The sequence below is a fragment of the Pogona vitticeps genome, chromosome 2 (genome assembly GCF_051106095.1).
Source record: "Pogona vitticeps strain Pit_001003342236 chromosome 2, PviZW2.1, whole genome shotgun sequence".
In the NCBI taxonomy this organism is placed as follows: Eukaryota; Metazoa; Chordata; class Lepidosauria; order Squamata; family Agamidae; genus Pogona; species Pogona vitticeps.
The window spans coordinates 194,961,111-194,984,987 of record NC_135784.1 but is presented as its reverse complement, the minus strand read 5'-3'; the positions used below and the strand labels follow the sequence as shown (position 1 = coordinate 194,984,987).

General features: G+C 42.9%; 1 protein-coding gene across 5 annotated transcripts in view; it reads left to right on the top strand.

Annotated features, from left to right (window-relative positions):
* The window catches only part of LOC110088903 (ephrin type-B receptor 5), a 160,309-nt gene extending 136,681 nt beyond the window's left edge, over positions 1 to 23,628 (top strand). For 3 of the 5 annotated variants that reach the window (XM_072991836.2, XM_020811529.3, XM_072991837.2), the window contains 9 exons: positions 410 to 465; positions 561 to 680; positions 2,114 to 2,361; positions 11,656 to 11,871; positions 12,418 to 12,474; positions 13,909 to 14,058; positions 14,190 to 14,383; positions 16,136 to 16,291; positions 21,612 to 23,628. In XM_072991836.2, the coding sequence (XP_072847937.1) occupies positions 410 to 465; positions 561 to 680; positions 2,114 to 2,361; positions 11,656 to 11,871; positions 12,418 to 12,474; positions 13,909 to 14,058; positions 14,190 to 14,383; positions 16,136 to 16,291; positions 21,612 to 21,720 (1,306 nt within the window). In that variant the 3' untranslated portion in view covers positions 21,721 to 23,628. The remainder of the gene's footprint in view (positions 1 to 409; positions 466 to 560; positions 681 to 2,113; positions 2,362 to 11,655; positions 11,872 to 12,417; positions 12,475 to 13,908; positions 14,059 to 14,189; positions 14,384 to 16,135; positions 16,292 to 21,611) is intronic. The other 2 variants (XM_078384776.1, XM_072991838.2) reach the window with 1 other exon arrangement.
* The last annotated feature ends 249 nt before the right edge of the window (positions 23,629 to 23,877 follow it).

Below are 23,877 nucleotides of genomic sequence, written 5' to 3'. Positions count from 1 at the left end.
ACGCTTGGCTCTGATGGGTAAGGTTAAGGAGTTCTGCCGTTCATTCTAGCTAGAGGGAGGGTCACAAGTTTCCCCCCAATGTTTTAGTCCCAAAACTGTAATCTGCATTCTCTAGTCTAGAACAGGTAAGGATCCTCCAATGCTCTATGGGCAACACATGTTCATACCTGGATTTTAGTGGCCAGCTCGTGCGAACCCACTCCACAACACTTTCTGTACACAAATTGTGTGTGTGCCTCCCCCACCACCACCAAAGAAGCTGCCTTGCACTCTCTTGGTGTTGTACCTTGCCTTGGTATGCCCTGGTATGCATCTTCCCACCGTTTTGTACCAGCCTTTAAGAGGCAGTTGCTATAGGGAAGCTATGTATTTTGTTTCACTTTCCATTTTCTTTTGCCTCCCTCAACAGTAAGAGGCGAGAGACGCCCTACACAGACCGCCTGCAACAATACATCAGCACACGAGGTAAGTGATGGAGTGGCTGCAGTCTCTTTAATTGTCTGTCCTCCCCTGATGGCCGGCTATATGACTGACTCTGAAATCTCTCTTTCTCCGCACAGGTCTTGGGGTCAAATATTACATTGACCCTTCCACCTATGAAGACCCCAATGAAGCTATCCGGGAATTTGCCAAGGAAATCGATGTGTCTTTTGTCAAGATTGAGGAGGTCATTGGATCAGGTAACAAAGGGACCCTTTTACCATTTGTGTTTTTCCTACCATGTTGGCGTTTTGCAGTGTGTCTGGCTTGCTCAAGAATTGCAAGCATCATTAATTCTCCCATGATGGATCCCAAGTATTTACCTACCTTGGACTAGTATTGCAGTTTGCTTCCTGTGGCCAGGTCCAGCTGAAATGAAAGGACAGATGATTGGCGATATAATGAAGGAGGACATACATGCAAGTATAAAAATACTTCTGCATGCAGGCACCAGGCTATATTCTTGAGGAGCATGGCGCCCTGTGCTATGTAGCACAAATCAGGTGTCCCAGCCAGAGAAACCCCAAGGCAGGAAGGGGTAGAACAACCAGTACAGACTAGAGATGGGCACTTACCTTGCTTCAGCATGGATCAGGTCCACAGGTGTTGCACAGGTGCCCCATATTCCACCCCCTGCCTTCTCTTGCAGGCAGCCACTCAGAGGAGGAGGTGGGACAGAGAAGCCCACAGCACTGCTTCTGACAGAGTGCCCACAGGAGGGGGTCGGAAAACTGGGGCACCCGCACAACACCCGTGTGCCCAATCCACCTAATAGCACCAAAGTGTCAAAGTTATGTAAGTGCCCATCTCTAGTGCAGACAATCAGAGCAGCATTGTCAAAGCTAGGTCAATCCTTACCATAGTACACACACAGTGTCGTTCAGTCAATCCAGGAGCCATGCAACTTCAGAGATGGGAGAAAGTACACTTCTGAGGAAGGGTCCAGTAGTATTTTGGGGCAGAGGTAGGTGCCCTTCAGGGTGGGCTAGGTGTACTTCCAAGAGTGGGAACTAATGGACACCTGGTCTCCGATGGCTTGCAATCCCAACTGAGAGCTTCTTATAGCCAACCTGCTGCAGACCCTCCCCCTGCACACCAATATTTGAGCAGCAAGGGGAAAAACTCAGCTGCAGGATTTGGTCTGGGTCTCCCTGGGAAGAAAAACCTCCAGAGGACGCTCACTCCTGAGGAAGAGCTTTCTCATGAGGAGTCTCTCCAAATAAGCTCACCTGGATGGCTGAGAATCTTCACAGACACAGAGATTCGGCCATGTGGTGCAGTGGTTTGAGAGTCTGGCTGCGAGGAGGGAGACTCAGAATAAAATTGCCTCTTCCACATTTTGCTGAGAGGCTGCTTTGGCAAGCCACTTGCCTTCTACCTCACAAAAGGGAAATAACACAGGCAGGAATCATGTACTCTGTCCTGAGCTTCTCAAGCTACAAATAAATATAGTCTCTTTATAAGTCACCTTTGTGCCAGCAATGTAGTTGGCAGAGCCTTGGGTCTCAAAAGAAGTCCAGAAGGCAGCTGTTCCCTTATCCAGTTTCTGACAGAGTGCCTTGGTTTAAGTTGGATCAAGCTGCAGCTGCTCCTTTGTCTGATGTAGTGTCTTCTCCACCTCTTACCCTGGCAGGAGAGTTTGGAGAGGTGTGCTTTGGGCGCCTGAAGCCTCCAGGGAAACGAGAATACACCGTGGCTATTAAGACCTTGAAGGCAGGCTACACAGAGGAGCAGCGTCGGGAGTTCCTCAGTGAGGCCAGCATCATGGGACAGTTTGAGCACCCAAACGTCATCCGCCTGGAAGGGGTGGTCACCAAGAGCCGCCCTGTCATGATTGTCACGGAGTTCATGGAGAACGGCTCTCTAGATTCCTTCCTCCGGGTACAGAAAACCTTGCCTTCTTTTACCATCTTCCCAACTCGGTTCTCTCCCACAGACTTTTCTGTCATTTTCCTTGCCCCTTTCCATCCCTTCTGTATTTTCTACCTCGTGGTCAAGTCTCTGAAGATCTGAGAAAGAGAACACCCTCATATGACCATTAGAGGACAGCTCAGCATGGGTGGGTGGGATTCTTTCCATCTAAGAGCAGAATTCAAGTTCAGAGAAGATGTCAAGGTGCCTTCCAGTGATAGTCAGGGGCCAAGGACAAGGAGTGTACAAAAAAGCCCACTTATATTTTGCTTTAAAGCTCTTAACTTGGAATGTGGAGAGTACAGTGGTGCCTCGCTTTACGATTGCCCCGTTTAACGACAAAACCGCATTACGATGAACTTTTTGTGATCGCAAAACGATGTTTCCTATGGGGGAATTTCGCTTTGCGATGATTGGTTCCCTGCTTCGAGAACCAATTCTTCGCAAAACGACAACTTTCCAACAGCTGATTGGCGATTTCCAAATGGCCATCGGGTAAACAAAATGCCCCCCCCGCTGTTTTCTGGGATGGATTCCTCGCTGCACAGGCAGCAAAAATGGCCATCCTATGGAGGATCTTCACTGGACGGTGAGTTTACAGCCCTTTGGAACACATTAAACAGGTTTTAATGCATTTCAATGGGTTTTTCTTTTTGCATTACGATGTTTTCTTTCTACAGTGATTTTGCTGGAATGAACTAACGTTGTAATGCGAGGCACCACTATACTAGAAAAATTTCTTGTTCTTGGCTGGGGCTTCTGCCTTTACTAGCAAAATTTCTCCCCTTACTATGAATATGCAACACCTCCATCTCCTCTTTCCTGGGGCATACGTGGTGGAGGTTTGGGTTGTTGAATAAATTATGTGCAGCTTAGTAGTCCACCAAAAGGAAAGATGCCTTTTTGATACAGGGATTGTAATCTGCAGTTAGTGTGTCTTCAGAGGAAAAAAAAGCATGTCACCTTTGAGAAGTCCCATGAGATTTCCTATGTGATTTTTCAAAGGAATCAAACTTCACAGAGAAATCTCGTTGTGAGTGGAAAAAGATGGGGGGAGGGGTTGTTTCTTGGATTCTTTTTTAGAGTGGGAAGCTGTAAGATTTATATCCCTGCTCTATTTTGAGAAAATGCTTATGGCCATTTGGGAAAGCCGAAAGACCTCAATGGAGTCCCAGGAGGGCAATATTTGACCCCACAGCCAGCAGTTCTTCATCCACAGTATGCACAATGGAGAGAAATGTGAACCGTAGAAACTGCTGACTCTCTGTATCGCATCATATATAGTGTTGGGAAATCAGTAATACATACTGTTTTGTTTACAATCAAACATCTTGATTCTGTAGCCTAGCATCTGATTCAGAAAATTAGGGAAATTGTATAAGCTTTCTGCAACTCCAGCACACCTTCTGTTGTATGACCATGCACACAATCGGTTGTGCAACTAATCTCACAACCAGTGTGTGACTGGGCATACAACAGGGAGCCTGCCAGATAACAGGGAACACTTATGCAATTATCTTAGCCCAATAGTGGACCAGAACAAGATACTGGGCTGTGTGCATGTGGCCCGTAAATGTTAAAAACATTCCTCTGGACTAGAGAAGCAAACCGTGCTGTATCCCAGCCAGGGAGATAACAACTGACCTGGGAACATTGGGAGAAATTTTTTCAGACCTATTAACTACCTAACTGTAGCTTTTATTTTCTTTCAATCTGTGAGGTTGAAACAAATGCATTAACAAGATGAAGGAATGTGATTCTGTCATAAACACCAGGCAGAAATATTTTGTACCAGTTAGTAGCAGGGACTGGGCAAGGAGGACATGTCCTTTTGGGTGTTTTTTTGGGGAGGGGGGAGGTATTTGTTGCTGCTGCACTTTTCCTGAGTCCCTGCAGAACTGCCTCTCTTTGGGACCTTTGCTGTATCTATTCTTTTCTGCATCCCTGTACAGTATCTTTAAATATGTTTATACTGTACAGTACTGCTGTTTTGCCACAAAGATCTCATATGGGACTCGGGGGGGGGGCGGGGGGGCGGGCGGACGGGGAGGATGGTACTACTTTGAAGCAATAAAATATAATTAGCTGCAACAGCAACAACAACAAAACATTTAGAGTAACCATAACTGTAAAAACTCTGATTTATAAGGATGGATAGCCATTCCTTTCAAGGCAGACAGGAACATCAAGGTCATTAAGGACTGTTCTACAAACAGTTAAAAAAAATCCTTGAAAAAGGGTTTCCAGTAAACAGAGGCAAGCAACTGTGTGGCTCTCCATCTGTTTTTGGGCTGCCAAGTTCCTTCACTAGCATATTCGGTGCTGTTGTTCTGTGCCATCAGGTCAGAACTGATTGATCTTGATTGGTAGGGTTTTCAAGGTAACGGAGGTATTTAAGGAGTGGTTGTACCCATTCCACCTCTGCACCAGTGGGGTTTCCATGGCAGTGCCAAGGAACTGAACCCAACTGAACCCAGTCTCCTGAATCCTAGTGCATTACCTTATCTTACATCCTCTACATTGGGTATCCAGCATATCAAATAGTAAAAGATCATAGGAATTATAACACCCCCCCCCCCCAAAAAAAGACATCCGAAGGGCCTAGAGGTCAGAAGTTGATGCCTAGAAAATAATCATTTGTGTTCTACTATCTAATTTTCTCCTGCTTCTTATTATCCTTGCTCCTTCTCCCACCTTTAGTAGATGCTTCTGTTCCTTTGGAGAGAGGATGGCATTATTCTGGGATGTATAGTTAGCAAATTCAGCACAGAAAACCTATTTTGGTTTCCAATCCTTAGGATTCTCTCTCTCTCTCTCTCTCTCTCTCTCTGTGTGTGTGTGTGTGTGTGTGTGTGTGTGTGTGTTTTCTTTTAGTGTGGAAAATAATGATCTTAAATATTGCTGAACAGGGTTTTCTGTGCTTGCATAGAATTTTGGCAACAAATCTCCAATGTTTACAGTTTTAAAAATATCCTTGAAGGAGGATGAGCAGTGCCTGGTCAAATCTCAGAAGCCAGCAGAACTGCTGCATAAGGTTTCCAGATTTTTGTGGGGAAAACAGAGTCAAAGTCTAAGAGAAGCAGCGTAACTTTTTCAGTAGTGCGGATTACAACATGAATTTACAAAGAATTAAAGAAAACAATCTCGCATTCCTAGTCATTGCAAAAACACTGTGGTCGGTAGGAAACCTGAAAAAAACTTAAATCTTTCCTTACTTTCATTTTGGTTTTCCTCATTTGTGTCTCTGAGGCTGGGCTGAGTTAAGTCTCGCAAAACCCTCAAAAGGACTCAAAAAATCAGGGTGAAGGCAAAAGTCATCTCCTCCAAAAGTAAGCAACACAGCAATAGTGTCTGAGGAACAAAAATCCCCATCAGACCTAGTATTCATATAGTCCTTTGGTAACATTTTTTTTTGAACAATCTCTGTAATGACTTGTTACCAGATCGTCTTCATATCTGTTTCTTTGCTCTAAAAGGTACTTCTGCACACATCATTACCAGGAACACAAAATATATTCTTTATTTTACCGGTGGTTTGATCCCTTCAGAATAGGGTTGTGAAGTGTTTTCCTTTCATCTTACACTACAAAAAAAGTGCTGTTCCACTTGTACTTTCTGATTCCCAAATATTGATGCCTTTGAGAACAGAAATGTGCTTTTATATTAGACTCCATGGAAAAGCAGAATTTTTAAAAAAACAAACATGTTGTTGACAAGTAAATCCTTTCGTATTTCAGAAACTGTCTACATTGCTGATTTTCCCTTAACCCCTGTGTAGTTAGAATTTTACCTAACAGAACTGGAAGGATGATAAACACAGTGTATTCAGGCTTCTGACAGCCCCTTCATATGTTCTGTTTATCTTTGATCCTGTGTTCTCTATACTGTATAAGACAAGGGCAGGAATATTTTAAGATCACTATTATAAAGGAACTAATAATAATGTTTTCCTTTTATAAAGTCCAGGATTCAGTATTTCCTTTATTTTCTCAAAGTCTGCAACTGAAATTCAGAGTAAAGTAGTATTAAAACCAAGTAGGTGGTCTTTTTAATTCATAATAGACATTTCATACAGTAACCTAATTCCTTCTGCAAGTCTCCCAATAACTAAACTTACATATTTTCCATTTCAGGAACTGATACCTGCTAGTAAAATTTTTAATTTTAGTATTGAACTTACTACGTTAGTTCAGGAGTCTTTTCTTAAAATGAAGAGTGGGGTAAAATGATTTAAATAAACATATAATAAATGCTGCATCTTGCAAGTTTAGATTTTTTATAAACATTAGATATCTTACCTGTCCTACAATATTAAAGAGCACTCTTCTCATTTTTCTGTATAAATGAGTTACAATATAAAAATTTAATTTAGCAGAATGTAGTTAACAAGAGAGAGGGACGTGGTGGTGATGTGGGCTAAACCGCAGAAGCCTGTGCTTGCAGGGTCAGAAGACCAAGCAGTCGTAAGATCGAATCCACGTGACGGAGTGAGCTCCCGTCGCTTGTCCCAGCTCCCGCCAACCTAACGGTTCGAAAGCATGCAAGTGCAAGTAGATAAATAGGGACTACTTCAGTGGGAAGGTAACAGCGTTCCGTGTCTAAGTCGCACTGGCCATGTGACCACGGAAGATTGTCTTCGGACAAAACGCTGGCTCTATGGCTTGGAAACTGGGGATGTGCACCACCCCCTAGAGTCGAACACAACTGGACAAAAATTGTCAAGGGGAACCTTTACCTTTACCTTTACTAGTTCACAAGAGGCAGCTAAGAGGGTGATGACATTGGCATTTAGCTTTGGTCCATTGTGGGGACAAGCTGTTTTGTTCCTAAAACAAATGATCAGATTATGCCTTTGTCCAGCCCCAGAACATTCCTACCTGCACCTTTCGGGCCCTTGTTAGGGGCTTCTACTTTTTTTAGTGCAGGTAGGATACCTTCATTTTGATTAATTTCCAGTGTGTGTGGTTGCTGGAAATGAAACAAAGCAACCCTTCTTCTTTGAATTTGCCATTTTGTGAAGTGGTTTAAAAAGAGAACCACTTCAAGATATTGGCAAATTGAATTTCCTGCTTCCTTCCCCATCCAGGAGGAAGTTTTCCACTTGTCTTTTTTTTTTTAATGCAATGCACCGCCCTAATACTGTACCCTTTTTAAAATAATCATTTCCTCTGCCCCTCCATGGAGCCAAGTAAGTGTTTAATTTGTCAATATCCTGAAGTGGCTCTCTTCATAATCACGATATTGGCAAACTGACAGGCTGGTATGGACAAAATAGGGTTTTTGAGGTCTGTGTGCCATTTACATGAGATAAGCACAGCAAACAGCATACTGAACCTCTTAGCAATCCTATTTAGCCTGCTCAAGCCTGTTCCAAAGACACCATGTAGATAAAGCCTCTGATAGGTTCAGAGGCCCATTATCTATCTATGGTATTCTCCAGCGGGTGCATCACCCTCCAGTAATGAAAAAGGCAAGCGAGGAGGATAAAAATACAATCAGAAGTAGTTAGCAATCCACTTCTATTTGGAAAAAAAAAGCATCAGGGCAGTCTTTAACACATTAAAAGGTGAATTTCCACTTAAGTAATCTTTGTGGATTGGCAGTTTGCCCTCTTTTTCTCCCATAAAAAGAGTGGGGCAAAGAGCACTAAGGTGCTACAGAAATATCTCTGGCTCTCTACACTTTATTTACCCCTCTTTAAGACTATAGTTTCATACTACATGAAGGGCAAGGCGAAAGGGCTTGGAAATGTGGCTCAAGCCCCATGGCAAACTGTGGGCTGCACCAGACCCAGAGATAGATAGATAGATAGATAGATAGATAGATAGATAGATAGATAGATAGATTGATTGATTGATTGATTGATTGATTGATTGATTGATTGATTGATTGATTGATTGATTGATTGATTGATTGATTGATTGATTGATTAATAATTGACTTCTAATGTGATTGGTTTTGAAGGGTGGGCCTAGTGTGTTGAACCTGAGAGTTCCAGGGTGGCCCTGCAGACCAGAACAATGCACCTGGGGCCACATATACCCTACTGGTTGCACTTTGACAACCCTTGCCATATCAGAACATGCTCAATTGACGCCACGTGATTGATTCCTTTTAAAATTAGTATTATCCTCATTTCATTCAATTGAATTGATTAATTCAGATTGTCACAGGTACTTAGAGAGGCAGATAGATGAAAAGGAATCGTCCACTGTGAGTTTTAAATGACATTCAGTCATATGCGCTTTTCACACACAAAAATCAATACTCTCTAAGGACTGGTTGTCAACTAATGTGTCAAGATTCATGACTGGGTCACAGCCTGACTTAAAGCAGGCCATTATATCTGCGCTACAGCATTCAAATAAACAGTAAAATGTTAAGATGCAAGTCCTTAAAGGCACATCCCCAGCCTGGATACTTGGCAGATTATGCCTCTGTTTTGAGCAAAAAAAAAGGAACCTCCATTCCATTTCTGTGAAAAGCTGATTCTGTGAACAAGGATCTATCTAGAACAGGGATAGACTCTATCCCTATTCCATCCTTCTGAAACATGTATCTTCTGCATACAGTGACTGGAGTATGATAGCCCTTCTGTTTTACTCATGCAAGAACAGCAGTCTGGAGAGGAGAAGGCTGCTTTATCTATGCAGGCTCTTTACATGAGCATGAAACATGAAAATACAGAGTTTTGCTCAAGTGGAGAGCCTGCATAGGTAGAACAGTCTCCCACTCTTCAGAGTATCCCATGTACAAGATGAAAGCATGGTTGGAGGGAGCAGGGCCAGCATGCTCACCTGATTGCATTTGTATGACGTGTGTACATTCATAAAAACTGAATAGGGCTCTAGCTTTAATTTGAACAAGAGTGTGAATACCTTAGCCAGAATCCTGTTGGCTTGCAAGGTTACGGGAGGGCAATTGAGTAAAAAAAGTGAGCTTTTTTTCAGTTGTTTTTGGGTGCTGATTATTCCTCTGTTTGCACGGTTGATTACACCAGTTAGTCTTGCAACAAGAAGCCTAGAAATCACACACTCACATCCCTTCCAGAAATCCCTTTTTGATCAAGGGTAATTTGATTGGATTTTGGCCTTTATCGAAAACTGTCACAGCATTATCCTGCTGTGAAGAAATGCAGTCTGAACTACCTTCCTTCCTTCCTTCCATGAATAGATGGATGGATTAATTTATTTATTTATTGACAAACATAACTGGGCTGCTTTAAACCCTCTGATGTTTAAAAAATAAACTAGAAAGAATGTATTGAGTCTGAACCCTTGCTGGATCTGACACTAAGGACAATTTTTGTGAGATGCTGATGATCAGGTGTGTAGATAAATCCCAGTTTATAACATCAATAGAGATTTAGTTCTAATATCAATACAATTTGGTCGGTCTGTCTACAAGGTTTTTATCCTGCCTTTCTCGTTAAAAGGAGAGGCAGCTTACATCAACAAAAATATTTAAAAGCTAAAAACAGTAAATATACAAATATTTAACAATAATTAAGCAAGTATAATGTTAAAATGGTAAATAAAATCAGTAATGAAAACCACCTATTTACACTAGAAGCTTCACTGAATTTTAAATTCTAACTGACTGTATCACTTGCTTTGGTGCTGTATTTTCCAGTGGGAGATTTTGTTCAGAAGGCAGATTTTGCTGATTGTGCTGTTTATAAAAATACCACATTAGGTTTTCTAAAATGTGCAATTTATGAAGATATCCCTAAATTCACCAGCTATTTCCTTTTGTGTCATATTAAGTGATCCCTGTTCCCATTTTTACTTGAGGATAAATTTTATAGACTGGATGATATCACTAAAACATTACTTTTTTGCCATTGCAAACAATATTGTCCTCAAAGCTCTGTCCTTTGTCCCATTTTCATATCCTCCTCCAACTATTTAAATTTCTTGTGGATTCCATGTTGTTGATATCCATTCATTCATTCAAAATATTTTTACCCCAACTTTCTCCTTTAAAAATCTCCACTTTACATCATTAAAAGACAATACTGAAAGCTAAAAACAGTAATATACAAACAGTAAAAAAAGACAGTAACCAAAAAAGCATCACCAAAAATGCATTCAAAGCAGCAAGGCACAACCATCCATTTTAAAAACTCAGGCGACAGTCACTCAGGGAAAGCTTGCCTGCTTGTGGAAGGACCTTAAAGATGGGAAAACAGCCTAGCCCCCTGTGGGAAGGAGTTCCAAAGTCTGGGAGCAGCAACAGAGAAGACCTCTCTTGTGCCCCCACCAAAAACACCTGTGAAGGTGGTGGAACTGAGGTAAAGTGCCCTCCTGACGATCTTAACGCTCGAGCAGACACATAAAGGGAGATGCAGTCCTTCAGGTACCTTGGACCCAAGCTGTTCAGGGCTTTATAGGTTAGAACCAACACTTTGAATTCTGCCTGGAAACAGATTGGCAGCCAGTGGAGCTGCTGTAACAGCAGGGGTTATGTGATCCCTGTGACCGGCTTCTTCTAACACTTCTTTTTCTCTTTGAAATAGTACGTCTATGCCCATGCTGTAGTGCTTTGAACGATAGATGAGAGTTTTCGTGCTTTTCAGTGCTTGTCCATCTAAAAAGATGCCCTCCACAAAGAGAACTAACCCCCTCCTGATGAGGCTGATGAGGCTGACTGGGATCCTTCTCCAAATTTGTTCATTATGTCTGTTGGAAGAGGGTTTGGACAGTGAAACGTTCAATCCTGTGAGCTCGGCATGCAAAGCATCGTTTTACTACAAATCCTGGAAAAATAGCCTCTTCATTCTGGTTTCCTAACTTGTCTTGTTCAGAAAAGCAGTTTGTGGACAAATGGCTCCCCTGGGCTTTTGCCGCCTCACATATCATTGTCCAACTGACTTTGTTTTGTTGACATGAGGAAAAAAAATTAATTCCTGAAGTAATTCTTGCACTAAGCTGTCATTATTTAGCATCATTTTAATCAATCACCATAGTGATCTCCTTTTCCTGTCATGTGACTGTTATAGGTGAAGGATTGAATCCGGTTCTTCTTAGTATTTCTGATATGTTAGTGGGGAAAAGAATGAAATTTAGGGATGCACTTTCTTAAAATCCCTGAAAACAGATCGCTGTACTATTTTCCTCTGAAGAAGGCCATTCAAGTATATTCTATCCAAAATGTGTTGTGCTGTGTATAAAATAAACCCTTTTTAAAAACATTCTGTTTCTCTTTCTCTTTCACATAGAGTATTTCACTGAGAGACATTTCTCTTTTCTGTGTTATTCACAGCAAAAAGAAGGGCAGTTCAGTGTGCTGCAGCTCGTGGGCATGTTGCGTGGCATAGCAGCTGGCATGCGCTACCTCTCAGATATGAATTATGTCCACCGGGATTTGGCTGCCCGCAATATTCTGGTCAACAGCAACCTGGTTTGCAAAGTTTCTGATTTTGGCTTGTCAAGGTTCTTGGAAGATGATGCCTCAAATCCAACTTACACAGGGGCCTTGGTGAGTTCTTGCTCAGGAAACAGTCTTTCTCATAGCCCTACAGTGGCCAAGGTGCCATTTCCTGTGGGAATTGCGTTGTGTTCTCCCAAGGCCAGGTGTACGAAAATAAACTCCAAATGGCCCACAGATGTCTGCATGAAGAGAAAAGTGGAACAATTTTGTTAGTTTATTCTCAGGCTAAGCAGAATAAATTAACTGGTGGGATCCTGATTTCACTGCATGCAACCAGTCTGAGTGAAACCAGCTAGCTAACTCCATCCTCTCAGCTAAAGCCTGTCTACCTCCTAAAATATGTTACAGAGAAGCTTGAGGGTCCTTTTTTTAAATGTAGGTGCAGTGTAATTTTGGAAACTCTGAAAACCATGCAGAGACACCTTCCCTAAGCAGAGCCATACTGCCCATGGAAGGCAGTTGCAAATCACTTTATTTTGATACTGTTTGTCAAAATTCTTGGAAGATTTAGCATATTCCTTGATTACCCTGAAATTTTATGCAACTGTATGTCCTCGATTGACAACTAAATTGGCTCTCAATTTTGTTATTTAGACAAAAACCCAGACATCTGGACAGATGTATTTTGTGTACTGTTCCAGGTACTGGCCAGTAGGTACCCATTTCATTCTAACTTTATTTTGTTTTATTTTATTTCGTTTCATTTTACATCTATGCTGCCTTCCTCCTGGTATAGAGTGCCTCAAGGCTGCTCATGAATGGATTAAAATATATGCAGATAAATACAAAATGGATGAAATCCTGTTGTGCAGCTCTGCATGTGCAATGGCAGTGACATTATCGACAACAGCAAATCACAAGTGATTAAAGACAAATTGCCACTGATCAAAGGTGATTTTGGGGTGCACACCACTCATACATAAGGCAGCAAAGTTTTGTATACTCTGAAATCACCAGATTAAGCCTTTAATCAGTGGTGATACACCCCCTGCTAATGACCTCATCACCATTGTACATGCAGAGTTGTGCGACAGGATTTTAGCCAGTAGATTACAAAAAAATTAAAAATCATTGATGTTAAAAATACTGCTAATTTAAAGACAATGTGAAAACACTTCTAGAACCCACTACTAAAACAATAATGTACAGCATTCCACCTTTTTTCTGTCCAATTCATTTGTTAAAGCCTGCCTGAAAAGGAAGGTTTTACTTGTCACAAGTGGGGCAGCAGGGAAGTGGCCAACATGGCCTTTCATGAGAGGGCATTCCACATTTTGGAAGTAGCTCCTGAAAAGGAGCTCTCACCAAATATGCCTATGAAGACAGTGGGACTGAGAGAAGGACATCTTCCAAAAAATCTTAAAACCTGGGGCAGCTCATATAGGAGATAAGGCCCTTCAGATGTGAACCTAAGCTGTATAAAGCTTCATAGGTCATCATCAGCATTTTGAGTTCTTCCTGGAAACTAACCAGGGCCAATAAAGATGTTAGAGGAACTATGTGCTCCTTATAACCCACCCCAATCTGGATACAGCTGATGTTTCTGAGTGTTCTTCAAAGGTAGTCCTAAATAGAGGGCATTGTAGTAGTCCAGGTGGGCATAATTGAGGCATATATAATAATCACACCTTAAAACTGCAGAGCCGGAAGGGACTCTATTCATCCTCAAGTCCAGCCTCTCAAGGAGGCACAGTGGGGAATCGAACTCCCAACCTCTGGCTCCACAGCCAGATACCTAAACCACTGAGCACTAGAGGGATTCAAAAGAAAGTTAAACAGCCATCTGTCTGATGCACTTTAACTTGGATTTCTGTGTTAAGAAGGAGGTTGGACTCGATGGCCTTATTGGCTCCTCCCAACTCCATTATTCTGTGATGATCAGAGAAAGACTATTCTGTCCTGGTTTAGCCTGAGATGATGAAAAAACAAAAAAACACTTGCAATGTTGTTTTTTCCCCACAATTCACAGGGGAAAATGTAGGGGTCTTTTAAGACCAGTGAAAGCCCTATCAAGCTGTTCATGTCCTCTTAGAAAGTTAAGGTGACAAGGCTTAACTGTGTCCTCTCTTTTTTGGCCTCTTTTAGGGTGGCAAGATCCCCATTCGCTGGACTGCCCCAGAGGCTATCCAGTATCGCAAATTCACGTCTTCAAGTGATGTCTGGAGCTATGGCATTGTGATGTGGGAGGTCATGTCCTATGGAGAGAGGCCCTATTGGGATATGTCCAACCAGGATGTAAGTTCTCACATGCAACAAACCTCTTTTCCTCTCCCTGTGCTTTAAAGCACTTAGTTGCTGGCGGAATATACTGTATTCATACGTTCTGTTTTGGGCCACAGCCTGATACACCTCTTCATTCATTGCAGGTCATCAATGCTATTGACCAGGACTACCGCTTGCCTCCTCCCCCAGACTGTCCTACCGTCTTACACCTACTGATGCTGGACTGTTGGCAGAAAGAACGAGTCCAGAGACCCAAATTTGAGCAGATTGTCAATGCCCTGGACAAGATGATCCGCAAGCCGTCAGCACTGAAGGCTACAGGCACAGGGAACAGCAGGTGAGATGACACTGTCAGAAGGCACATGGGCTGATAGAGTTTGGTTGTGGTCCACAAGCAGAAGCGGGGGGGAGGGTGAAAGAAAAGTTGGAACCTGGAGAAGATAGAGATACATGCCCTGTTTCCCCCAAAATAAGACCTAACTTGAAAATAAGCCCTAGTACATTTTTTCAGGATGCTCGTAATATGAGCCCTACCCCGAAAATAAACTCCAGTTAAGTGAAACCCCGACCTCCACCCTTGTGCAGCAGCCAAAAGATGACACAACTGTATTTGAATAAATGTAGATGGTTGTACATGAAAAAATAAAAATAAAACATCCCCTGAAAATAAGCCCAATGCGTGTTTTTTTTGGAGCAAAAATTAATAATAAGACCCTGTCTTATTTTTGGGGAAACACGGTTTATGCTTCTTAAGAGTTTGGTTCCTCGTCTTGACAAACCCATAGTTCATCAAAGAATTTGGAAGATATATCTTGCATGGATCATCAGCGCATAGAAGCACGCTGCACAGAGTTTGGTTTTCAAAGACTTCGTCCAGTCTAACCGTGTTGGTCTAAATCCAGTTGCTGGTCCCCTTTAAACCAGGCTTGTTGAATTGCCATTCAGGTCGTGACTCAATGTGTCTTCTCTGCTTGGGAGTAATATATGGATTTAGGCCATCGGGGTTAGATGGGAGATACAGTCACAAGCATTCATAATTCCATGCCAAGAGGAGAGATTCCAGGAGTACAAGCTTATCTTCATGTTCGCGTGGAGAAAAAGCAAAAACAGTGACAGCAACTGAAATATTTTACACAGGTGTAGCACTTTTTTGAGTATGCCTTCTGCAATGTAGGGGTCCTTATACTAAACCTGTCAGAATTCTTCTAAAACTGTCTCCTGAATTCATAACTGAGTTGAGATTGCACTGGGGCCTTCTGACTCATAGCCCACACACTGTTAGGCACCATGTGACCCTAGCTTTGCCGTTGCGATTGTGCCTCATTGCTCATTACTATGGTGATATTTCAGATTTTCCTCTTGTTTAACATTCCAGTAGCACACAGACGATAACATTCCAGTAGCAAAGAGGGATGTATATGGACTGAGGGAGGTATGGCTCTGAGACCAGCCCCCAGAGCCTGAAGAGTGGGCCTGAAATGGCAAAGGAGGGCCTGTCTCTCAGGGTCAGGCGGTCTTCTTGGGGTGAGGGTGAGGGAACAGCCTTCTCAGTGGAAGCCGAGAAGGATGGGTTTGGAAACTCCCGTGTCCCTGTCTTCCTTTCCCAGCCTCAGAGAAGCAGCTGCTTGGTGTCAGCAAAGAGGAGGTCCCTGGAGGGGAGACTCAGCCAGGATTAGATGGCCCCAGGACTGAAGAAGGAAACGCATCCTGTTAATATGGAGAGAGTTTCCCATGGGCATCACAACCCTGGGGAGAGGAAGAGAAAGCCCTTGGTGGTGTAGAGATCAGAAAGAGGGCTTTATTTACAGCCCAGTCTTGTCAGGAAGGGGGAAAAATGTGGAGCATGGGAAACTGAATGGGCACCAGCAGGGCTCTTGCAGCTGTGTAGCAAGAAATCACTTCAAGCGTTCAAGGACACTTTGGGTAGACGTGCCCTGGAGAACCGCCATATTACTGCCTATAATTTCCTTTATATCTTCCACTTCTCTTGCCCCAGCATTCTCGGTAGTTGCCATTAATCATACAACTCTTCTCCTTTTCCTAGTGCTCCTTTTAGGTAGTAGTTTTTATTTATTTGTTTCTTTCACAGACCGTCCCAGCATCTGCTGAGCAACTCACCCCCGGATTTCCCTTCACTCACCAGTGCCCATGAGTGGCTGGATGCCATTAAAATGGGTCGCTACAAGGAGAATTTTGACCAAGCCGGCCTAACCACGTTTGATGTCATCTCGCGCATGACTCTAGAGTAAGAACCTATACCTCACATTCTGCTGCAGCAAACCTGGCTTTCCAAAGGAGTTGGAACACCTGATTGGAAAGCTCAAGAAGCCATGGGTTCCATATGACACCCATATTCACAAAGTTCGCCTTCATCACACTGTACATATTTTCGGGGAACATATCTAGGAAACATAACATTCAAAGAAGGTCAAAGGCGGCAAAGGTTTGGGATGAAAAGAGACTCATGTGCAGTTCAGTTTTTGCCGTTGTGTCTGTGTTAGTCTATGCAAGCATTTCAGCAAGAAACACAAAACAAAGCAACAGCAAAAAAAAAAAAAGATGTGGTACTTTAAAGACTAACTGCTATATTTTAATATAAGCTTTTGTGGAACATTGCCCACTTCTTCAGACATATGAGTAAAATACAGAGACGACATATCAAAATGTTCACTGAGAGACAGTGGTGTTTGGCTGCGTTTCACACCTTGTAATGATTGATCACCCCTATTTGGTATTCACTTCTTTTGAAGTGAAGTTTTGCAAACAGCAACATGATCAAAGGAAACAACAGATGAACAACATGTAGAAAATAGCAACTTTTCCTTTGAGCCTTCTTCTCAAAAAGTTGGGTCTGGTAGTTGTGAAGGAAAATAATAGTAGATAACAGCATAAATATTACATTTTGGTAATGACTTCATTTACCTTGACTGATATTTAATCCGTTGATATGGGTGTCCAGCATGTGCATATAGAAAAGAGAGAAGCACTGGTAGCTAAGTAATAGGGGGCCAGCCACATTTGTAGGGTGCTGTGGCTGCTTTGTGCTAATTGTTCCAGATTCTAGTCCAGATCCTAAGTCTTTGAGGTAAAAGCTAAGTAGAAGCGATGCTGGGAATTTGGACCCAGAATCCCCTTTCCCCCACCCCCCCACCACATCTTAATTGCGTGGAACAAGGAATGCACAGTAAAAGTTGCCATTCCCGTTTCTCTTTGGATTTGCTCCATCACTTCTGATTGATTGATTGTGTGTGTGCTGCAGCACTTTACTAAAGAGGTGTGACTGCCTGACTCTCAGTACTCCCCCCGCCCACACCTTTGCAATGGCTGACAGTGTTGCACAGCGTCCAGTCCGAGCTCCACATTTTACTGGGAAGTAACTCACATAGAGATGTAGCTCCTGCCTCTCCCTCTTTCCAGTACTTTGCCTAAAGGTTGCAGCCTAGTGGTCATGCATGGACAGAAAAAGCAGAGCAAAGAGCCTTCCCTCCTTTATTCGCCCTCCCTCTACTCCCTGTCTCTTCACCTTCGCCTGGGCGTCTACAGCATCCATCCCACTCTCCTCCCTTGCTGTCCAGAAATCTCCAGCAGATTCAAGTATTTTATGCTTTTCAGATCCTTGGCTGGATTTGTGATGGTGAGAGTGATGCTGCACATCTGGGGAAATCCCAGGATCCTTGGATTCAGTACAGACATGTCCATCCAGACATGCCCCTTCTTTTCCTGCCTTCCCTTTCCCTTCCCTCCTATAAGCCCAGGCAGTTTTTCCAGTGCATTTTGCCCATCTCATAGAAGCAGATGAGAAGGATGGTTTTGCACATCTAGGGAAATCCCAGCCATTCTCCTCTGATTTGCAGGACACCTCCACATCCTTCTTGCCAATTTTGCCTCTTTCTTCAGACCCACCTCTTCCCATGGCTTCAGAGGCACTCGCCACTCTCTAGATCCCATGGAGGAACAGCTGTAGCTTCCACAGTACCCATGAGGAAGTCCCAGACACCATCTATTTCTCTCACACAATTATTCATTCTCTCTCTCTCTCTCTCTCTCTCACACACACACACACACACACACGGGGGGAGTAGATGAACGAAAACATGCTCCATCGCTCTGTGAGATTTACTTCTAAGTAAAATATGGATCTCGGATTGGGCACCAGGCAATATTGATTGCCATCTCAAGAGGTAAATGCTCTGTTCCTCTGCAAAGTGTTGTGCACCATAAAATTAAAACATAATTGCAGATTGCTAAAAGGAAAAAGGGGATGAGATGGTATATAAGGAGTACACAGGAGGTGAGAGTGAGGGAAAAATGATATCCTTGATCTGGGATTGTGTAGATGGTGAACGCAATGAAACAGCTTTGGCTCCCAAGCAGTGATGGGTGGCACAGAGGCTGCTGACCTAAGGTGAAATAAATAAGCCCTTTTCTCCACTGGAGTGCCTCCTTCCCTTGACCCTCTTCCTCACCGCTCTCTCGCTACTGACACTACTTCTAGAGTAGGCAAAAGCAGTCTATATTTTCCCCTCAGAAAAAGAAGTTGCCAGCTTCCAGAAAGGTAGTCTCTGGCTGGGCATGTTAGGAGCTGCCTCCTCCTCCTCCTCCTCTTATTTGGGGGCAGAGGGTGCACCTCTGTCAGTACCCCAATTTCTACTCTTCAGAGCTATCTTCCACAGAGTGACAGTCCAGCAGAGCTGGAGAACAGGCCTCAGGGAAGGGCCCTGAGATCTGTGGCTGCCATCTTGCTCTGTCCATGGCTTCTCCTGGGGGAGAGTCCAGCTTTGGTTGCCTACCGACCACCACTAGACCACCACCACCACATTGCCTTCTCCCTCGCGTCTCTTTCTTGAATCTTCCTCTTTTGGCCACAGCATCACTTTCTCCTTTGGCGCCTCAGCGTTGGGCCTTTTCACAGCCCTTTTCTGAGGTGAAGGCATGTTTTATACCGCTGGCACCTGGTGTCAAAATAACTAGTTACAGCTTTGGCTCTGACTAAAGAATAATGAGGTTCTTCAGCCTGCATGACTTAACGATGACCTGAGCCACGTCTTTTCTAGATAATTATTACACGGTAAAATTATTTTGGCCTCACGCTGTTTTTCATCATGGATCAAAAGCACCCTTTGACCTGCCATGCTAGTTTGCTCAGGGTTTTTGTTTTTTTTAATTAACTGGTTAATTGCTTATAGTTAAATAAAAGTTGTATACTACCAGGGATCTCATCAGAAGTGCCTTTTTTGAGACACTAAAGGAAATGTGAAATAACAGGTGAGGTCATTTTCGGCTGAGAATTACCTACACAGGGAGAAAGCCGACTTTCGAGCTCTGAGGGCCACATGCTGGCTGAGAAGTTTCTCGGTGTTGTTGTGGAAAAAAAAAAGAGTAACTTTTCTAAGCTCTGGAAACAGGCACGGGGAAATTAGTGAGTTTTGCCTACTTGCTGGGATTTTTTATTCTCACAGTCATTGTGAACATTCTGTGGGGGAAAAAAACTCAAATGAAAGTATCCCTAGAGGAAAATCAGTTCTGTCACCATTACAGTTGGGTTTTTTTCCCCCTTGTGTGTTTGGGTGTGGTGGAGCAACACCTTGGGATTGTTGGAGACAGGTCTTCCTCTGTGTCCTTTTCCCCGATGCTGAACTCGTAGCTGTCGTATCAGAGAACTAAGGGCAACAGAGGTTTCCATATGTGCAGTTCTTTCTGTTCTTTTGCCCCTAAGCAATCCTCACAACTGGGGTTTCTTTGCAGATTATCTTAATAGTATTTATATTTCATAATTGTAGCCTAATGAGAACTGTTGCATCAGAGAATAAGATTCAAGAATAAAACCCTGCAGCTATTCATTTAATTCATCATTCCAGTGATTATGTAAATAGCATCCCTTCCTATTCTTGCTGGACTTTCTTCTGCCAATCCCATCTCAACCATCTGTGGGTTTTCCTACTGTTCCCCAATTTTTTTTACTCAGGCGTACTTGCCCCACTCAGATCCTGTATTGCTCAATAAATTATTGGACCCACAGTTTCACTCTCCTTAAATTCCAGTTTAGCCAAGAGGACTTCTGAAATTCATTTCATCTTTGAGCAGATGCAGTTTTCTTTTCTTTTCTTTTTAAATAACTTGGGATAGGGTATGGGATACAAAAGGTAAGAGGCAGTTTTCTGTAGTTTTCATGCTTTTCCGACCCTCTCCACCCATCCCATCTTGCACCTGTGTGCATTCCTTGTTGTTCTTTAGTCGTTAAGTTGTGTCCGGCTCTTTGTGACCCCATGGGCCAGATCATGCCAGGCCTTCCTGTCTTCCACTGCCTCCCAGAGTTGGGTCAAATTCATGTTGATAACTTTGATGACACATTGCATGATGTGCATTGCTAGAACATTGCCAGAAAGAAAGAAAGAAAGAAAGAAAGAAAGAAAGAAAGAAAGAAGAAGGAAGGAAGGAAGGAAGGAAGGAAGGAAGGAAGGAAGGAAGGAAGGTAGGTAGGTAGGAAGGTAGGAAGGTAGGAAGGAAGGAAGGAAGGTAGGTAGGTAGGTAGGTAGGTAGGTAGGTAGGTAGGTAGGTAGGTAGGTAGGTAGGTAGGTAGGTAGGTAGGTAGGTAGGTAGGTAGGTAGGTAGGTAGGTAGGTAGGTAGGTAGGTTGATGCAGCCACACATCTCTGCAAACAAACTCTTGTTCACTGGTAAAACACCACATAAAAATAATCTTGATAAAACGGTACAAACAGTATCATAAATTGTAGTAGTGCTTTATTGTAGCTATTAAGATTTTGCTTTTGCAATATTGTCATGTGATATACTGTACAGTAGTATGAGCACTATAGTAAATATTGAGAGAGAGGAGGATGCTAGTGGAGTCAAACCACTAAAAGATGCATCAGGTTTAATAAACTAATTTAAAAAAAACCCAAATCACAAAGCTATAGAGCTCATAATCAGTTCTTCCTCCTGTGAGAATAAGAGCAGGGTAATTTGGAACTCCCAAAATCTAACTAAAAAGTCCGATGACTAAACTTCCCAAAGCATCTCTGTCCTTTGGCCGCCTGGTACTGATGAGAGTATAATTTCATTTGTACCTAGGCACTTTTTGCTTCCTTGTAGCACTGCACCGATGTGTTTGTTGTTGCTGTTGCAAATGGATTGTTTCTGGTTATTTCAGGTCTTTTAATCGCAGTTTTAACTACATTTTCACAATTCTCCCCCACACACCTCTTTGCGTTTTATATTATGTAGTCTCACTTAGTGTAAATTGCTTAGCTGCCCATGAAAAGATACTGTATATGAAATGATAATAAGAGGGCAAACTTTAAACAGTGTGGTGCAGTGCCCTTGAAGTACAAGACCTGTGGCAATCATAACTGGAGGGTGCTACCCCACACAAGTCAACAAGTGACTGCTGCATTTTTTTCTGTCCTTTTTTTCCCCCTCTTATCATTTTTTACTTTCCCCCTTGCTGCCCTGGTTCTCATATGCTTGTAAGGGGATCAGGTAGCAAAAGCACCAGGTAAGAATATTGATGAGTGCAGAGCATAGGATCCCTATCTAAGCTCCACTTTGCTTTGTCCTTTGCAGAGACATCCAGCGCATTGGTATCAGCCTGGTTGGCCATCAGAAGAAGATCCTCAACAGCATCCAGCTCATGCGGGTTCATCTCAATCAACTTGAACCAGTTGAGGTCTGACACAAAGAGCACACACCATTCCCCCTCACCATTCCCTGGCTGCCAAAGGCCGTGGAGATTTCCCTTTGGATCTTTTGTTGGAAAAAAGGGAAATGAAGAGCAGTAAATTTCCAGCATCTATGGAGGTTGCACAGGATTTTGCATTCCACTTCACAGAGATGAACCTTTGATAATTCAGAGGAGGTTTTTGTTCATTTGTTGCTTCATTTTTAAAAAAATATATATACATATATATATATAAACTTGGAACACTGCAAACCATGTGGCATTTAGACATGGGTGGAATTGTACATTGGGACTGGGTAGGGATTTAGTACACAGGGTAGAGCTGGAAAGATAGCTGTGGAGTTGGAAACGCACCTGCCGCCACTACTGCAACAATGGATGGGTTCAGGCCCACTGGAGATGTGTCAGCGGATTGTACTTTGGACCGATAAGGTCTCAAAACTTTCTGAAGTTGGTAAAATTGGACTACAGCTGAACAAAGACTGTATTGCCAGCTCCCCAAAAGGAATCCCTTGGAAGCTCCTGTCCAACAAGTGGAATTTACTTCTGAGAAGAGCACCGAGTGCCACCATTTTCTTTCAGGCAATTCTGGCAGAGGAAGCCATTTGGAGAAAGAAGATGGCATGGATGTTGTCTCAGGAAATGAAATTTGGATATAGCTCCGAGGGGCAAAATGGGAGGCAGCCAGACCTGTGAGGACACAACAGAACCCACTGGGCAGTTCTCCAGCTCATTTGAGTGGTGCTCGCACCTGTTAACTTTGTGGTGATTTGGGTCCCATTTTAATTAGTGAATGGGGCCGGCGGGCATTTTGTTTGCTTATTCAGATTCAGACACCATTTTGAGCCAGGCATGGCTGTTAGGTTTATACCTAGTTTCCTGATGAGGAAACCAAGATGGCAACGTCCTGCTTGTCAGGTAATGCCCATGGAGGTGTGCCTGACCAGGGAACAGAGGGGCCTTTTGGGGCGGGGGAGTTTCCAACTGGATATTCAGACCACAGGAAGTGAAATAAAACATTTGACTGAGAGAGAGAGATACTTGTGCACAAAGCTTTATTAGAAGGGGAAGGAGGTGACACTGAGCTCTTATTCAGGCCAGGTTTTTAAAGTATAGAATCATTTCAGATCTGGTGCTGAGGGAAGATCCTGACAGAACACGATCGGTGTTGCTGTGCAAGAATAATTTATGAAGCAGGTTGGGGAGGCGGTTCACCCCGAAAGTGTGCTCTTGGGAATCACCAGAAACAATATTTCCCTGGGATTAATGACACTGTTTTAGGAAAGTGCCTAAGTAGTGGTGTGCCTAAGTAATGACTGTGCAACAGAGTGTCCTTTCTCATGACATGTGTAAAAAGTGGCTTCAGAATCTGGCGAAGTCAATGTTCCGCTAACCATTCAAGCTTTAAAGTTGTGAACATCCAAATTCCATTTTTCAGATATGCGCTAAAGAATACTGACTGTAGGTAGCATGTCAGCATTCATTTGTGTATCTCTTGAATTTTCAGATTTTTTTTATATAGTTACCTGCTTCTGTAAACATTCACACATAGACAAAACTTGATGCCTTTCTTATCAAATGCATTGTTCAGGTGATATGGATAGTGCAACCTGCATTTTGTATCAGGCTGTTACTGGGAAAAGTTCAAACTGGATTATTTTTGAATGGCATTAGATTTGTTCTTACTGTCTTTACAACACAAAAGTTGTAAGGGATGGGGGGAGAGGTACAGCATTGGACCAACAGTTTCAGCTTTGCCAATATATTTGCTAAAACACAGGGAAACGTTTATAAAGGTTGAATAGAGCCAAGATTCAGTGGAGTTCGCAAATGCTGGTCCTAAAAACCTTTGCTACCTCTGAGGGAATGCTGCAGTAAAAGTGCTTCCTTCTTTGTTTGTAATTTCTGCCATTTTGTAGATGGAGGCCACAGTCTAATATCAAGCCAGGTTTGCTTAAGTCCACTGTGTGCACATGATTTCTAGTGCTAGGCAGTGCAGCTATCAAGCACAAACCACTGAAGAACATGGATGACCCACAATATTAAGGGAGGACGGGGGAAACAGACAGCCATATGTGTTAAAAATCTGTATAAACCCCCAGTGGCACAGACACAGCCTGTGTTTTTCTTCCCTATTTTGAATCATTAACT